General features: G+C 41.1%; 1 protein-coding gene across 9 annotated transcripts in view; it reads right to left on the bottom strand.

The window, feature by feature from the left end:
• Positions 1–4,745: 4,745 nt before the first annotated feature.
• The window catches only part of LDAH (lipid droplet associated hydrolase), a 176,441-nt gene continuing 162,652 nt past the window's right edge, over positions 4,746–18,534 (bottom strand). For 7 of the 9 annotated variants that reach the window (XM_075126395.1, XM_075126394.1, XM_048845615.2 and 4 more), the window contains one exon: positions 4,746–8,720. In XM_075126395.1, the coding sequence (XP_074982496.1) occupies positions 8,529–8,720 (192 nt within the window). In that variant the 3' untranslated portion in view covers positions 4,746–8,528. The remainder of the gene's footprint in view (positions 8,721–18,534) is intronic. The other 2 variants (XM_048845616.2, XM_048845617.2) reach the window with 2 other exon arrangements.

Genomic DNA, 18,534 nt, shown 5'->3' with positions numbered 1-18,534 from the left:
CCTTGTTCCAGTATGTACTCATGTATGAAAAAAATACTTTCTTACATATCCCTGTACATGCCTACAAAACTATACATTAATTTTGCTCACCTTTTCCAGGTCTATGTGACATGTTTCTACCGAAGATAGTTCTGTAACTGATGGTGTAAATGCATTGTGTGTATGTATTCTAAAGTTTAAATAGAATTGTACATATTGAATTGTAAATGAACTGTAAACAGCAATCTATATTTTCTTGAATATATTTTATAGCAGTATATATTTGTTAAATAAGCATTCTTGTATACTCCTCATTAACCTTTTTAATATTTTGTACAGCTAAGTTTATTAAATATTTTATGGATATGTTTTTCTGAAAATTTTTCTTCCTTCTGAGGATTTTTGCGTGTTGAAAAATGGAATATGTTTGGTTATGAACATCCTTCACTGGTCTAGTCATATCGCTAAAGCGTCTGCACTTCCTGGTTTATTTAGGATATTAAAAGAAAAAACAAATGCAGTGTAAAATTAACTACTTTTTCCTTTCTAATCCAAACTCTGTTCTGTATAAATCTGCAGAGTATGTGTCACATCCCTGCTGTCTGGTCTGCGACTAATAAGGGCCCATCTACTTTGGCTACTAGACAAGCAACTCCCAAAATCAATGGGAGCTTTTCCACTGACTTTAGTGGGAAGTGGCTCAGGGTCTCAAGGGATTACTCCTTTAGTTCAAACAGTAGATGGTTGTGCTGTGGTGCTGACTGTCACCTGTTCAACTCTGATGACCCATGTGAGGGTTCATCTTGTGTGCTCTGGGGGGTGTAGTTACACCCCATCTCTTATTCAGGGCATATTGGAGAGCGCACGCTAGCCAGCTATGAGAAAGGGTGGCAAAAAAGGAGTTAACGGCCCAACTCCATTGTCTTTCAATGGGAGTTGGGCATCTAATGCTCTGAGGCACTTTGGAAAATCCCACCCTTGAACTGGACTCTACGAACCTGGATACTCCTCCCACTTACAGGAGTTTTCCACCAAAGTAACTCTTGTGATTTCCTTGCGGTTACTCTTGATTTACACAAGTGTCAGTGAAAATAAGGCCCTGAGAGTAAAAATGAGTTTTTCCCTGTCACCCATTACAGGGAATGCTCTCACTGAAGGCTTGATCCTGCAAGGTGCCAATCACATTGACTCCTATGGAGCAAATGACCAAGTACGTCATTTAATTTAAGCATGAATAGTCCCCCTGGTATGAAGTTATGCGCCTAGATCTATTAGGCCCAGGATGACTATCACTTCACAGAAAGAAAAGGAGTACTTGTGGCACCTTAGAGACTAACCAATTTATTTGAGCATAAGCTTTCGTGAGCTACAGCTCACTTCATCGGATGCATACTGTGGAAACTGCAGAAGATCTTTTTATATACACCCAAAGCATGAAAAAATACCTCCTCCCACCCCACTCTCCTGCTGGTAATAGCTTATCTAAAGTGATCACTCTCCTTACAATGTGTATGATAATCAAGTTGGGCCATTTCCAGCACAAATTCAGGGTTTAACAAGAACGTCTGCGGGTGGGGGGGTAGGAAAAAACAAGGGGAAATAGCCTACCTTGCATAATGACTTAATAAAGGATCTACAACCTATCCTGAAGGATGACCCAACACTCTCACAAATCTTGGGAGACAGGCCAGTCCTTGCCTACAGACAGCCCCGCAACCTGAAGCAAATACTCACCAGCAACCACATACCACACAACGGAACCACTAACCCAGGAACCTATCCTTGCAACAAAGCCCGTTGCCAACTGTGCCCACATATCTATTCAGGGGACACCATCACAGGGCCTAATAACATCAGCCACACTATCAGAGGCTCATTCACCTGCACATCCACCAATGTGATATACGCCATCATGTGCCAGCAATGCCCCTCTGCCATGTACATTGGTCAAACTGGACAGTCTCTATGTAAAAGAATAAATGGACACAAATCAGATGTCAAGAATTATAACATTCATAAACCAGTCGGAGAACACTTCAATCTCTCTGGTCACGCAATTACAGACATGAAAGTTGCTATATTACAACAAAAAAACTGCAAATCCAGACTCCAGCGAGAAACTGTTGAATTGGAATTCATTTGCAAATTTGATACAACTAACTTAGGCTTGAATAGAGACTGGGAGTGGCTAAGTCATTATGCAAGGTAGCCTATTTCCCCTTGTTTTTTCCTACCCCCCCCCCCCCCCCCAGACGTTCTTGTTAAACCCTGGATTTGTGCTGGAAATGGCCCAACTTGATTATCATACACATTATAAGGAGAGTGATCACTTTAGATAAGCTATTACCAGCAGGAGAGTGGGGTGGGAGGAGGTATTTTTTCATGCTTTGTGTGTATATAGAAAGATCTTCTACACTTTCCACAGTATGCATCCGATGAAGTGAGCTGTAGCTCACGAAAGCTTATGCTCAAATAAATTGGTTAGTCTCTAAGGTGCCACAAGTACTCCTTTTCTTTTTGCGAATACAGACTAACACGGCTGCTACTCTGAAACCTATCACTTCACAGTATCAAACCTTAACACCTGTTAAAGTAGGAAAGGGGAAAGAAAGAAATGTTTTTACGGCTGATTGACAAAAGCAACTCTCTGAGACTGCTCAGAGTCTAGTAATGTTAGTAGCTGTCCCAAAGGAGGGGGCAGAGTGCAGGTGACACAGTAAAAAGTGACTGACAACTGCATCCATCACATGGCTCTGCAATTTATTTTTCACACATACAATGCCAATGATATCCAGGTGACAAATATGCATGATTTAAATATCTGATCAAAACAAACTGAATTTGAAAATGTTGATGAAATTTTGAATTCAAAATTTGGAGGAAAAAAAGGAAACATTTTGGAAAAAAAATAATGAATTGCTTTAGGATTTTTTTGACCAGCTCTAGTGATAGTTGGTAGACATTAGATCACATAGTATTTAGGCAGCAAATTTTGTATTAAGTAATTTGTATAACTAAGCATCCTTTGGTTTTTGGTCTTCCTTCATTATTTCTTCTTTCTTCATTTTTATTTTTTTGAAAAGTCAGCCTCCTTTTATACATAATAAAAAAGCTATTTTGGCAAAGCTCTTTAAAAAATCCTTTTTAGGTTAACTTTTAATGTCAAGGGATGCATGAATTAGGAAAGGTTTTTGTAGGATTTCTTTCTGTTTATGGGGACTACATTCATTAAGGGATTGTCCAATATCTATGGGAGAATCTTTGCTGCATGTGTTTTCAGTGGGACATTTGTATTTGGTGAAACAGTCACATAAACACAATTGCCAGAAAAATCAAGGTGTAGAGAATGAATTGTTCTAACCTGTGTTCATAAGATGACCACCAGCTAAGTGATTTACACAAGATGAAAGAGTGGTGTATGACTAAGAATGCCCCCTGTTAGAACTCTACCATCTACAATATTGTAAGCGTGTTTATCTGGAGAAGGCACATTTGGGAGCATGGAGAAATCCTGAAAGGCATCAGATACGTGTTTCATTCACAACAGACCAACATCACTTTTCAAAGCCAGAGAGAAACATATGCAGATCAGACACTAGAAGTTTGCCTGAAGTATTTAACTCTTACAATGCTGGCATTTTCCAGACTGCAGCTAATTTTAATGGGCTTTGGATCAGGCTCTTATACCCATCTAGAGACTTACCTGGAGTGTTTCCTGTCAGACCCCATGCAGCTCTATATATTTTAGTAAACTCCAAGAGATGTTTGGGGAGATGATTTGGGAGGCTTTTGTACAAAGCACAGCATAGGAGGTACGGCTCAGTCTATGTTCACTAGTTAAATATTACCTGGGCATTGTTTCATTTATGCAAGTACTTCAATTTTCTCTCCCACAAAGTGGAAATTTCCAAAGGAATGTCGCTGTGTTTGGCTCTGTCCTGTTTTGGAAATTGCCTGGTGCAAGCCCATAGGGTTATGATAACAGAAGGAAACCCCCATCTGGTGAGCCACATCACTTGTTTTCCTTTTCTCTTAAAATCTTCACTCATGTCTGCTGTAAGTTAGAGATAAGAAAGATTAGCATGTAAAAGGACTTTTACACGGTGCCACCTATCCTGGGCCCCACTTCAGGAAAGCACTTAAGCACATGTGTAACTTTAAGCACTTGAATGATCCCATTGACTTCCAAGGGGCTATTCATATGCTTAAAGTCAGGCACATGCTTAAGTGATTTGCTGTACTGGGTCGTTGACCAAGAATCTGCACTTGAAATCCCTCTGACTTTCACACTTGTCTGATCTCTTATGTGTAGACTCACCTGTTTTGCTAGTGAAAAGGGACCCATACAGAAGGAACAACAGATAAAGTAAACATTTATATACGACAGCCCAAACGGTGAACATTATTCCTCCTAATAACAAGCGTAGTTGGCACAAAAACACGGTTGGCAATTTTAAAAGGTTTCTCCCTTCAATAAAAATGAGAAACTGAGCACTGGCATTGGGAATGCCTCTACTCCCCCTCCCCCTGCCAAACTCCATTCCATGTGGCCTGCATACGGAAGGATTTTTGTGAAGATTGGGTATAGTGTAGTGTATTTGAGAGGTTGGGGGCTTTAAAGGACGTTAGATTGAGATTTTAGTGAATCGGAAAAATAAGGGGCATTCCCCAGCTGTCATTTACACTCTGAGTTTCCTTCACAGAGGGTAGTGGAGAACTTTTCAGCAAGGATTTGAACAACAAACCACACATTGAAAAATGAGTCATATGTTTTAAACAACATGCTATATTTATTAGCCTCTGCAAACTGGTAGGAAACCACAGCACAATTATTTTCTTGCAAGTACTTTTGTGCAATATACGAAATGGAAAAATCCAGTTCACTTAGCATCAGCTTGAACACTTGAAAATAATCTCTAATTGAGGCTCTCTCAGGGCAAAGGCAGTGGCTTTTTCTTACTGTGTCCCACTTGTGCACGAGCATTGTCCTGTTTCATAACTTCTGCGTGATGCTGCCCTGAGCAACAATCACTTCTGGCAAGTGGATTGTATTTACTGCTGCTACAGTTTTTGCTTTTACCAAAATCCCATCAGTTGTTCTAGCAATAGATGCTGCTTTTAATGGTGCCTGGTCACTCGCAAACTCTCCCTGGATTCTTATTTTGTCTAAACGCTGAGAAAGAGAACGGTTTGCTGAGAGCGAAGAGCCCCAGAACCTCACTGTAACTGTGAGCCTGAGTGTGACCTGTGACACTGAGAGTAACACGACAGTCTCCTGGGTCCAGCAGGTTTACACAAATCCAATAATGTTTTGAGCAACTGTGCTAACAAAACTTTGTCTCTTGTTCAGAGTGTTTGTTCACAGGCTAGCTAGGCTTTGGGGGCGGAACCTCACTAAACCACAGACCCTATAACTCATACAAAGAGGTGGTTTCGGCAGCAAAGATTAAATAGTCTAGGTGATTCAGGAGCTTAAATCCATTGATGTTCACTGAGATGTAGACTCCTATGTGCCTAAGTCACTTCTAAAAATGGGACTTCAGCTCCTAAGTCAGGTAGTAGTTTTTGAAAATTCTGCAGGCACTAGGTTATGAAGTAGGATAATTAAAACCAAATAATTGATGTCAAAATACAAGCAAGTACATTTTGCTAGAAATGTTTGTACTTTTCTCACTGTGTTTGCTCACTTGCTCCAAAAGACCGCAACTGAGCAAAACACTTGAGTTTAACGTTAGATATGCAACATCTCCTACTTACTCAGCAAAGCACTTAAGCATCAGCTGAAGTCCCGTTGAAGTCAATGGGGCTATTGACGAGTGAAACATGAGCTTTAGTGCTTGATTGGATCAGGGCCTAATTCACAAAATTAATTAATTTACAATTGGTCACCAGTCATTACTGCAAATTAGCAAGGTTTTACTGTATTCTTACAGTAAACTGGCATGTTTGGCCCATGGTCTCTTTTGAAGTTCTGTGCTTTGGATCTTGGCTAACCCCTTAGCACCAGAAGAGTTGGATTTTCCTGGTGAAAAGCCTGTTGCACTCAGCGTGAAAAGAATAATATTTCTCATACTGCAGATGAGATCTGTCAGCACAGTACATAGAGCTTGATTTTCAGAGGTGCTGATTAGTTCCCATCGGCTTCAACAAGAGGTGCGGGGCGGAGTGGGGGTGGGTGGGTCAGCACTTCTGACAAGTGGGCCCCTTCTTGTTAGCACTGAACAGAGTAGCATATTTCTAGACTTCAACCATGCGGAATCAGCTCCCAAGAGGAAGGAATTGATTGATTCATAAAATTCTCATTAGCCTTAGAGCAAACAGATTTAATAAAGTCATAAGGGATTATTTAGCAGCAGATCTGGCTGTTACTGACCATCTCTACCCACATGATAGGTCTCAGTGCATTCAGTGGGATTTACTATCATTGTTTAACAGGGCACAAGAGAGGAACAATATAAAAAGAACACACAAAGTTCATGTATTGTGAAGTCAGTTCCCCATCTTCTGTATATGAATAATACACTGTGAACAAGAGTACACCATAGGTTTTCAGTTTCCAGGCTTCAATGGTTGCTTGTAGTCTCTTATTACTGCAAGATTTTCTACCTCTGGAAGGACCACTTAACACAGCTGAATGTTTACAAACTGATTCCATACCCAGCTATTCAATTCAATATACTGCAAGGAATGAACAGTTTATTCAATCATATCAACAGGTAATTACAGAAGAATCTACTGAACTCAGTGCTGACATTTGTTGCTAACATACATATATATGCTTCACCCTGCACATGGGTTCAGAAGCCGTAGCAGAAAGAACATCTAAAATGACTGCATATCAGCATCTGGGGGCTGTTTCACCGCACATAACTGTAGATTTCAAAACTGAGCACAGTGATTTTTGTTGTTGCAGTTGTTATGACCATATAAGGCAACAACATATATTCTATTGCCACTATGGTCCTGCTGAGGGAAGGCAGCTTCTATGAGCTTGTAATAACCACGACCAGGTTAGTTTCACAGAACAGTCTGGGACAATTGCCTCACACACATTCATCTTATGCCACCACAGATTGCCTAACATTTCAACCTTAAGCATCATCTTCTGTTTCATTATCATCATCCACAAATTCATTGGTGTACCAGCTGTTTTACAATCCTGGAGTTCTGAAGACAAGTCCACAAAAACCTGCAAATTGGATTCCGCTACAGTTTGCCTTTAAATACCAGAAAGTAACAAAGGAACTTAAACGGAAATGACCGTGTGCGTAACCATATAAAGGAACAGCAAGAAGAGAATTATGGGGTTATCCAGTCTGACCTCCTGCATCATACAGGACTTCTCTATCATCTCGCATAGTGCCTTATTTAAATTCTTAATGGATCATACAAGTCAGAGATGAAAAAGACATATTAGGTCATCTATCTCCCTGCCAGGAAAGGACTGCTCTTTACGCTATATTATCAAGTGCTTTTTCTATTTTTAAGTGTCTCTGGGGATTGGGCTTATATCTTTTCCTTTGAGAGACTATTTCACAATCTCACTGTTAAGACGTTTTTCCTGATTCCACTTGTCTCTCTTGGCAATTTCTGCTCCCAATGCCTATAGAGTTTTCATTCTTAGCTTTGAGTCATTTTCACAAATGATAGATTTTTTTTTTGCACTGTTTGCAATCTAGATTGAAGTGAAATAAAAGGGCGAAGGAGTGCGCATGATGATGATGAAGTGTATTTATTAGTAATGTATTAGAGTAAGGACCAGATCCTCAGCTGGTACAAACTGATGGAGCTATGCATATTTACACCAGCTGAGGATTTGGCCCTATATGTTTTAAAATGGTTCATGAAATTTCATATGCACATCCAGTTGCGACAGAAATGTTGGCCATTTTCTTATTGTGAATTCATTCAACTTGAGCATTTGGGTCAAAAGTTTTAATCTTGCATCCCTCTAGACTTAGGGACTTAAATCGATATTTAGGCACATGACAAAAGTGGCTTGATTTTTTAAAGACGCTGAACACATGCAGTTCCCATTGACTGCAGTGGGTGTGCAGTACCTCTGAGAACCACGCCACTTATGTAAGTGGATGAATATAGATTTAGGTATTTAACTTGAGACATTCCACTTTGACACTTCTGACCTTGGGCCTGTCCTTTTCCTGCTCTCATTTTGAACTTCTAGCTCTTCTAGCACTTACCAGCCATGTGTCCAGAGAGAGGTCTTGGTGGTTCTCATACCAATTTGTGGACAGTACTATCAGCTGATAAATATTTCATACTCTGCAAAGTCCTGCTCTATATTTGATAGAATCCCTGAAATGCCTTGTAGAGCACTGCTGGAACAGCATGGGGATCCAAAATTATTGTGTGGATGGAGCTATACTTTAGACCAGTCAGTAGGACTTTATCCTTCTGTAAGATGTCTCAGTAGAAAACAAGCCATAATCTATAACGCACAAAAAAATTAGGGTCAGAATCTGAAAGAGAATTACACATTCACCAAAGGGTAACTTTTTTTTCCTTGTCATTATTCACTGAATGAGTGTTTATAATCTGGTCAGAATGTCTTGTACCCAGTCTGTAATCATGGCCGCCATCTCTCTGCTGGCATCTAGGACAAAAGCATGGCGGATTCCCTTCTCACAGAGCCGAATGTCCCCATCTGGAAAATCCATCTTGATCTCTTCAAAATACTGTTGTGGGCACCAGTTGTCTGCAACTCCATAATAAAAAATCAGCTAGAAATCAAAGCATAGAGAAAACATTCATTTGAAAAGGGAAGGGGGGAGCAATAGTCAAATAAAAGAGCAATACAGAATCCTAGAACTTAGGTGAAGTGGCATGATCCAGCAGTCCTGCTACTAATCATGATAAAATCACTTCACTTCGCTATGCCTGTTTCCCCATCTGCAAAACTAGGGATGATGATACTTTGTAAAGTGTTGTGAAATCAAGTGGACGAGTGCTCAGTAAGGGAGAGGATTTTCTTTATTATTTGAGATTGAAAACCCTGTTAAACCCGCTAGATCATCAAGTCCATGCCTCACCAGGGCAGACTGTAGGCTTCTTAACAGCATCTAGTTAGCGTTTTCTACGTTATTAAGGGAGAGTTTTCCAATGATTCTGTCTAGTAAGAAATGACCAGTTAGGTTGGGACTGGATACACATATTAAATATTCTTTAACACTACTGTATATAAAGAAAAATTAAATCTAAAGGCCAGATCCTCCGCTGGCACAGCTCCATTGAAATCAATTTACACCAGCTCAGGATCTGACTTGATACAATTTACATATAAACATACCACCTTCTTTCTCCCATACACCAAGAAAGATGTTGAACCACCAGAAATGTTGTTCCAGTCATCACATTGGTGATGAAAGCAAAATGACCGCTAATCAGACACTGTACAGGTTCTTCATTATTTAAAAGGAAGTGTAAGAAGGAAAAGGAATTAAAAAAGGCCTATTTTTTCATCCTACCATTTTATATTTAAATATACAGTGGGATCATCAAAGGACAATGTCCACAAGTCAACAACTATGACATGTTACCAGAGGTAGATGCTTATACATTTGGTAGAGAAAATGAGCTACACTCTGTTAGGAAAATAAAAATGGCAGCCCCCATTATTTTATCCTCCTGTCTTCTCTTTGTGCTCTTAACAAAGCTATGAAGAGAGGGAACTACGAGGATGGATTCTAAAAAAATACCGGAGCTGATCTAGAAAAGCTCGATTGCCGGGATTCTTTGCTAAAATGCTTCAGCAACTGTCAAGATGCCGTTATCCAACCTCTGCTGCAACTGTCAGGGCAACTGCATATGGAAAGAACTGACCAGAAAAGTTCCCCCAATTATGAGATCTCTAGCAGAAGAAAACAGTTGGTTAGACTTTTCTGGGTCCCATCACTCACTCATGCTGCAACAGCTACACACCAAAAACATCAACGTAATTTAAGTCCTGAATAGCAAACACCGAGGCCCGTGCAATTTCAGTTGCACGAGTTATCCCTTTACAGGATCGAGCCTTAGAAAGCATTACATTTTTAAAGTGTACAGTAAGACAACACTAAAATGGCAGGGTCTGTTCATCACTTACCTAGCCCAATATGGATGGGAAAAAAAATAGGTATATTGGATTCAATCTCACTTAATCTGCATGTTAAGCACACCAGACTGTTGTGTAGCAACCAGTTGTGTGTCTGGAGTTAATTCATTTCTAGCTTAGGAGTTTCTGCTTATAGAGGTCCAGAAATCAAATAATGTATCCTATTCTATTTAATTTAGGTATTTAGAGGGTACCAATCACTGTACTGCACAGGTACTGGCATATCTCTGTGTGGTACATATATACTGACTTGGCAGCTCATCCCAGCTGCCTTGCAGCCCAGGGTTTTGCCTAAAATGACAGGAGATTTTGCTTTTAGCTACTATGCGTTGCTGGTAAACACTACCTCATCATCATCATCCAGTTGGAACTAGACCTTGTAATTGGTGCAAAACATGCTACATGTTGTCTGTCTATTTTATCTACTTATCCCATACCTATTATCATAGTATCTGAGCACCTCAAAATCTTTAAGGTATTTATCTTCATAACACCCCTGTGAGGTATTATCCCCATTTACCGATGGGTAACCTAGGCTAAGAGATGGTAAATGAGTCGTCCAAGGTCACACAGGATGTCTCTGGCAGAGCAGGAATCTGAAGCCAGGGCTCCGAAGTCCAAAGTTAATGCCGTAACCAATGGACCATCTTCCGCTCTACCAGGAAAGTGAAAATGTCTCTTTCTTAGAAATCATTTCATAACTTTTCTGGTAATGTCTCAAATTTTCATAACCAGCTTTTTGAAGGGGTTATGGACGGCAAAGTCGTAAGATTTTGAAAATGTGCAAGAATGGGTCCAAAAATGATGCTTTGTGCTAAAATGCCTCAATGCAAGTACGAAAAATATGCTGATTTCTCAGTGGGTCACATGTACAGCTTGGTCCAATTACATTAATTACATTTGTTGCATATTTCATTTCTGAGCTTCAGCACATAACTGAGCAACACAAACAAATCAGGAGACAAACAAGATTGTTTTTAATCACAAAAAAGCTTCAATTGTTTTAATTTTAAACCATTCTGCAACAATTTGAAGTAGAAATAAATGCACCTCATTGTATACTGGAGTAGAGGTGGGCAAGGGGCCAAAATTTCATTATGGATGACATTTTACAAAATGTTACATGTTTGTGTCTCATTTGTTTTCCTGACATTGAAGCTCACCAACTCAATTTTTGGATACAGTGGAATACTGGCTGTATCAGAACGGTATTGACAGCAGGATTGTCTGGCTATGTAGACTCCCTCCTCAGGCCCTACGCTACCAGCACTCCCAGCTACCTTCGAGACACCACTGACTTCCTGAGGAAACTTCAATCCATCGGTGATCTTCCTGATAACACCATCCTGGCCACTATGGATGTAGAAGCCCTCTACACCAACATTCCACACAAAGATGGACTACAAGCCGTCAGGAACACTATCCCCGATAATGTCACGGCTAACCTGGTGGCTGAACTTTGTGACTTTGTCCTTACCCATAACTATTTCACATTTGGGGACAATGTATACCTTCAGATCAGCGGCACTGCTATGGGTACCCGCATGGCCCCACAGTATGCCAACATTTTTATGGCTGATTTAGAACAACGCTTCCTCAGCTCTCGTCCCCTAAAGCCCCTACTCTACTTGCGCTATATTGATGACATCTTCATCATCTGGACCCATGGAAAAGAAGCCCTTGAGGAATTCCACCATGATTTCAACAATTTCCATCCCACCACCAACCTCAGCCTGGTCCAGTCCACACAAGAGATCCACTTCCTGGACACTACAGTGCTAATAAACAATGGCCACATAAACACCACCCTATACCGGAAACCTACTGACCGCTATTCCTACCTGCATGCCTCCAGCTTTCACCCTGACCACACCACACGATCCATCGTCTACAGCCAAGCTCTGCGATACAACCGCATTTGCTCCAACCCCTCAGACAGAGACAAACACCTACAAGATCTCTGTCAAGCTTTCTTACAACTACAATACCCACCTGCAGAAGTAAAGAAACAGATTGATAGAGCCAGAAGAGTTCCCAGAAGTTACCTACTACAGGACAGGCCTAACAAAGAAAATAACAGAACGCCACTAGCCGTCACCTTCAGCCCCCAACTAAAACCCCTCCAACGCATTATTAAGGATCTACAACCTATCCTAAAGGATGACCCAACACTCTCACAAGTCTTGGGAGACAGGCCAGTCCTTGCCTACAGACAGCCCCGCAACCTGAAGCAAATACTCACAAACAACCACATACCACACAACAGAACCACTAACCCAGGAACTTATCCTTGCAACAAAGCCCGTTGCCAATTGTGCCCACATATCTATTCAGGGGACACCATCACAGGGCCTAATAACATCAGCCACACTATCAGAGGCTCGTTCACCTGCACATTCACCAATGTGATATATGCCATCATGTGCCAGCAATGCCCCTCTGCCATGTACATTGGTCAAACTGGACAGTCTCTACGTAAAAGAATAAATGGACACAAATCAGATGTCAAGAATTATAACATTCATAAACCAGTCGGAGAACACTTCAATCTCTCTGGTCACGCAATCACAGACATGAAGGTCGCTATCTTAAAACAAAAAAACTTCAAATCCAGACTCCAGCGAGAAACTGCTGAATTGGAATTCATTTGCAAATTGGATACTATTAATTTAGGCTTAAATAGAGACTGGGAGTGGCTAAGTCATTATGCAAGGTAGCCTATTTCCTCTTGTTTTTTCCTACCCCTCCCCCCCCCCCGATGTTCTGGTTTAACTTGGATTTAAACTTGGAGAGTGGTCAGTTTGGATGAGCTATTACCAGCAGGAGAGTGAGTTTGTGTGTGTATGGGGGTGGGGGGGATGTGAGAAAACCTGGATTTGTGCTGGAAATGGCCCACCTTGATTATCATGCACATTGTAGGGAGAATGGTCACTTTGGATGAGCTATTACCAGCAGGATAGTGAGTTTGTGTGTGTGGTTTTTGGGAGGGGGGTGAGGGGGTGAGAGAACCTGGATTTGTGCAGGAAATGGCCCAACTTGATTATCATGCACATTGTGTAAAGAGTTGTCACTTTGGATGGGCTATCACCAGCAGGAGAGTGAATTTGTGTGGGGGGGTGGAGGGTGAGAAAACCTGGATTTGTGCTGGAAATGGCCCAACCTGATGATCACTTTAGATAAGCTGTTACCAGCAGGACAGTGGGGTGGGAGGAGGTATTGTTTCATATTCTCTGTGTATATATAAAGTCTGCTGCAGTTTCCACGGTATGCATCCGATGAAGTGAGCTGTAGCTCACGAAAGCTCATGCTCAAATAAATTGGTTAGTCTCTAAGGTGCCACAAGTACTCCTTTTCTTTTTGCGAATACAGACGAACACGGCTGTTACTCTGAAACATAACTAATACAAGTTATACATCTAGGCGCACACGCACATGTGTTTAACATAAACACAACTTAGCAACTGAACACAGAGTCTCGCAATGGGCAGTGTTATGTAATCTTAATAATAGGTGGGATTAGCAGCCATGCCACTTTAATATAAATAAAACTTATATTCACATATATTCTAATTAGAAATTCCTGAACTTTGTTAGAATCCAACTTTGTTTTCTGATAGTCAGTTCTGCTACCTGCATCCAGGTGTTGAATGGATTGTGCCATACAATCTAAAATGTGGGTCACAATTAGGGGGCGAGATTTTCAAAGACATACATGGAATTAAGGCACCAATGAAAGTCAATGGGGGGTCGGTATCTAACTGTCATTTTCAGCTTTGAAATTCTCTCCGTAAAGGGTAAAACAGTGGAACTCTTCACCTATACACTACATGGCCAAGAAAACTGTAGATGAACTTTGCCATTAATCCCAACTCATTCAGACCTTATTTAAACAACAATAGTTTTCTCCACAATTCAAACTTGCCCTCCTTTTAAGATCAATCGCCTGGCTCTGGCCCACTTTGTGGCCTTTTACTCCTTTCCCCAATTCTTTTGCCTATCGGGCCTGCTGCTACTCTGTCCCTCCATACAATTTGGTGACTGTTTGAGAATGAACATTCTCCATTGCAGCAGCTAGCACTTTATGGAAAAGACTTTCTTTACCTCCAGGCTGCATACAGTAAAACCTGCCAAGAGCGACACTTCATGGGAGTTAGCAAAAGTGGTGACTTGTAAGAGGTGGTCTCTCTTCAAAGGTCTGCTGTAAAATGGGCGCTTTTACGATGTAGAAAAAGGCTATTATTGTTACCCATGTTTCATGTTTAATTTGAATCGCCTTCTGAATGAAGATTACATATAGTATACAATACAGTACTGTACTGTATTTGAAATCTCTTGGTGGGTTTATTAATACAGTAGTACAGCAGAGTATACAAAAGTACACAGCATTTCTCAAATTGGGGGTCCAGTCCCAAAAGGGGGTGGTAAGGCTATTGTAGGGGGTTTGTGGTATCGCCACCCTTCTGTGCTGCCTTCAGAGCTGGGCGGCTGCAGAGCAGGGGCTGCTGGCCAGGTGCCCAGCTCTGAAGGCCGCACCAGTGCCAGCAGCAGCAAAGAAGGGTGGCAATACCATGGCAGTGGTACTGCCTTCAGAGCTGGGCACCCAGCCAGCAACTGCTGCTCTCTGTTCTGCATTCAAAGCTGGGTGGCCAGAGAGCAGCAGCTGCTAGCCAAGCACCTAGCTCTGAAGGCAACGCCGCCGCCAGCGGCAGCATAGAAGTAAGGAAGATTGGTTCCTCCTACAGGTGTGTTATTATAGAAGGGAGTAAGGAAATGTGGTCACTAGTCACAGATGACAGGTTGTTACTCTTCACAGATTCTTCACAGTGAAATTATAGGGGGAAAATGTTCCATGGCCTCTGCAAGTAGTCACTCATGACAGGTGGTCTCTTTTCAGAGGTGGTCGTTAAGACAGGTTTTACTGCATTTACATTAAGTAGCTCTGTAATTCATGAAACATAAGTAGCTGGAGGCACAAGGACTCTTCTTCATCAAGAGTGGGGAACGTTGGCCTTCAGTATGCTATTTGTGTAATTGGGAATCTGTAAAATACATCTTTTCCTCTGGCCCGTGTGTGGCTGTAGAGTTGACCTGAGTCAGTACAATCACTATACCATTATGAGTACACTACTGCTAACCCAAGCATTCAAAAAACATGAGTCAGGCCCCAATAGTCACAAGACTGGCTTAAAAAAATCATGAGATTTAAGGGGAAAAAACAATACATTTGGGATTCTTATTATTTTCCTTCTGGTCTTGGAACATGTAGGATTCCCATTTTGTAGCTGACACCATGAGAGCTAGAAACATACTTTGTGAGAGCTGGTAATCTTGTGGGTAAGGCATTTTAGCTTATGTGATCCCTCATGAGAGGCACCTGTTGCTTGTGAATGAACAAAGTGGTCTGTTTTTTCTCAGAATTTTTCTACACGGACAGACTTAAGATTTTAACTGTGTATTTCAATATTTTTAAGTTTTGGGGGTTAAGTTTAATCTTAATGCTGAATTTTTTGAGTTTCATATAGTAGTAACTACAATGTTCTTGTAAGCTGTTTTACTCTGAAGTTATTATAAGTATTTTTAACTTTAACTCCTTAAATGTTGTCTGCATACAGTATTATCAGCTCCTCTGCCAGACCCGGCACAATGATAGCAGCTGCTGTGTAAACAAAGAGGAGAATCTGAGATTGATATCAACAGGATGTTTACATTTTAAAGAGTTTCTAAGAAAACAGTAAAGATTTCCTGCAGTCGACTCTATTGGCATTTATTTTAGTGTGTATGACAGTTCAAAAAAAGTATTAATGATTGAGGGTGGAATTTCCTTATGGCTCTCATAGGTCAATACCGAAAACAAACAAACAAACAAAAATAGTTAAAAATATCCATTGGGTTAAACACAATTTCCTTTATCTTTTTGGAATTCAGTACACAACACGGGGTACAACTTTAGACCCCTGCTCCTGGGGCAAGCACAACTCCAACCGATGGCACAGAACGAAGGACTGGCGCTGAGTTGATATAAACTGGTGGCACATGTGCCACTGCAATCAAGCTAGTATCAGTATCCTCACTGAAAAATCCTGATGTCAGAAATGCTAACTCTATTATTACGCCCGCATGCATTCACCGGATAAGGCAGCAGCGTTCCTCCCTGAAGGGTCGCGCCACAGTAACTAGTCAATAGTCTAATTTGCTCTTGGGTGGAACTTGGTTTAAAAGACTTCAGGCCGGGATTCATTTTTGTCTCCGTCAAGATGTGTAAAAACTGATTTGTGGAAGTGCCTCCTTCTCCTGCCAAAAGCATAATGTAAATGAGACAGAAATGGATTGGTCTGGGATGCTCTTTTCCAGTTTTGGATTTGCCTCAGCAGTGCCTTGGCTTCACCAATCCGTTTCTGGGTGGAATTCAAAGTGTTGGCTTTAACGTATAATACTCGAAACGCTTTGGGACCTGGTTCTTTGAGACATCGCCTCTCTCCCCCTGCGGTATTGCTGCAGTCGAGATCAACGGGTGTGATGGCAAAGCCTTTGGACCTTGCTCCCTAGCTAGCTTTGCCAGACCCCAGATTTGTTCACTTCCCAGGCACACTGTGAAGCAATTTTTATTTGTTTGCTGGGACTTTGCAAATGGGCGGGTTGTCGATCTGCAGAGCAGGACATTATTTTTAATAGTTACTTGTCTGGCTTGTGGTAATGTTGTAAGGGGACAGGTCAATTAAGATCTTAATTATTTGTATGGGTTTAAAAAAAAAACAACATTAAGGAAAGCGCGAGGGTTTGTGAAACCTAAGTAAATAAAATCAGCTTCTCTGTAAAAACTGAGAGCTGAAAGGCAACTGAAACCCAGCTTTCAATGTGAGGAAGGTGCTGAGTTCTGAAAAGTGGGTTCTGTACAAGTTGGCTACATGATTCTGTAGGCCGTGTGTTTCCTCTGCATTCTGCGATATGTTTCATGCTACGGAATACACTGCATATAGTAGACTCCTTGGTGTTCATGCCTAATCCCCACCAGGGTTTATGGAAAGTATATGTCTGGACAACAGGGAAGTTTGTTCACTCTCTCTTTGCTTCAGTGCAACCTCATGCAAAAATATCTGTTAATAATGCTAAAGGCAGCTATGCATGTGGACCAAAGATTACACAGAGAACTATTTACTTACAGTGCCTGAGACTCAAAGACTATGGGGTAAAAATATGCTTTTAATAAAGGATGTATAGGATTTGTTCATAAATAACAGCCCTTTACATAATACAGATTATTTGTAAAATCTTAAATAAAGTGCTTTGCAATATATATTTAGCCATGTCAGGAACGTGCAATCTCATACGGAAAGTCTGGCTAAACATCAAAATACAAAACCAAGGATTTGAAAACCACTATTGAAGTTTTAGAAATATATGATCAGATTCTGCAGCCCTTGCTCACTCCAGACCAGATTCTGACACCCTTACTAACATTCAACAGGACCTCACCTCCCCTAGGTCATTGGGATTGCCATGGAGTAGGGTGCTACTCAACTTGAGTAAGGCTATCAAAGTCTGGTCCTTGGTGAGCAGTTCCATTGACTTCAACATGACAACTGAAGGGGAAAAATGAGCGAGGGCAGCAGCATCTAGCCCACCGTGACCCACAGTGAAAAAGGCCAGGCCAGGTAGAGCAAAGCTGAAACTGACCTAGTTCTCAGCTCCTAACACTGGGCTCTATTTTTCTTCATCTATGACTATGGGTACATCTACACAGCAAGCAGGATCCTATGGCAGTTAGTCTCAGAGCCCGGGTCTACATACTATGGTGCTAAAAATAGCTCTGTAGATGTTCAGGCTTGGGCTGGAGCTCAGGATCTGAAGCCTAGGTCCGGGGGTGGGCTCTGGATCAGGTCCAACAGAAAAAACAGCCATGAACCACTGCACATGGGGTGTGATGAAATGGGACAAAAATTGGGAGAATTTCTATAAAACCAGAGTGCAAGTATTTACTAAATACATCCTCTTGGAAGCCCTAGAAGCAGAGATATTAGTCCTTTTTTAAGAGTACATTCCCACTGAGGTCACAGGACTGCTCCTGTGAATAAAGATACGTCACAAGTAAGACTTACAAGATCAGGCCTTAAAAAAAGCCCAGGAGTATACTTAAAGGAGTTAAACATAATTTGGGGATATTATGCAGTAATGTTACTGCTTATCACATCTACCTTGTGGAAAATCTGCTACAGCCATTTACCCTTTCTTTTGACTTTTCCTTACACTTGCAAAGATTGTGATGTTCAGTGTTGATTCGTCTTTTACCAATATTGAATTACAGCACACTTCCTTTTTTGTAAAAATCACAATAAACTTCCTCTAGTACAGTATCTGTGCTTCCAGTTTCTGTTAGGAAAGGGAGTAGGTGTTATTACAGTGAAGGAACTCAGTTCAGCTGGCTCAAGAATAATCAGCTAACAATA

The sequence above is a fragment of the Caretta caretta genome, chromosome 3, assembly GCF_965140235.1.
Source record: "Caretta caretta isolate rCarCar2 chromosome 3, rCarCar1.hap1, whole genome shotgun sequence".
Lineage (NCBI taxonomy): Eukaryota > Metazoa > Chordata > Testudines > Cheloniidae > Caretta > Caretta caretta.
Note: the sequence above shows the minus strand (reverse complement) of the source record. Positions and strands in the feature narration are given on the sequence as shown.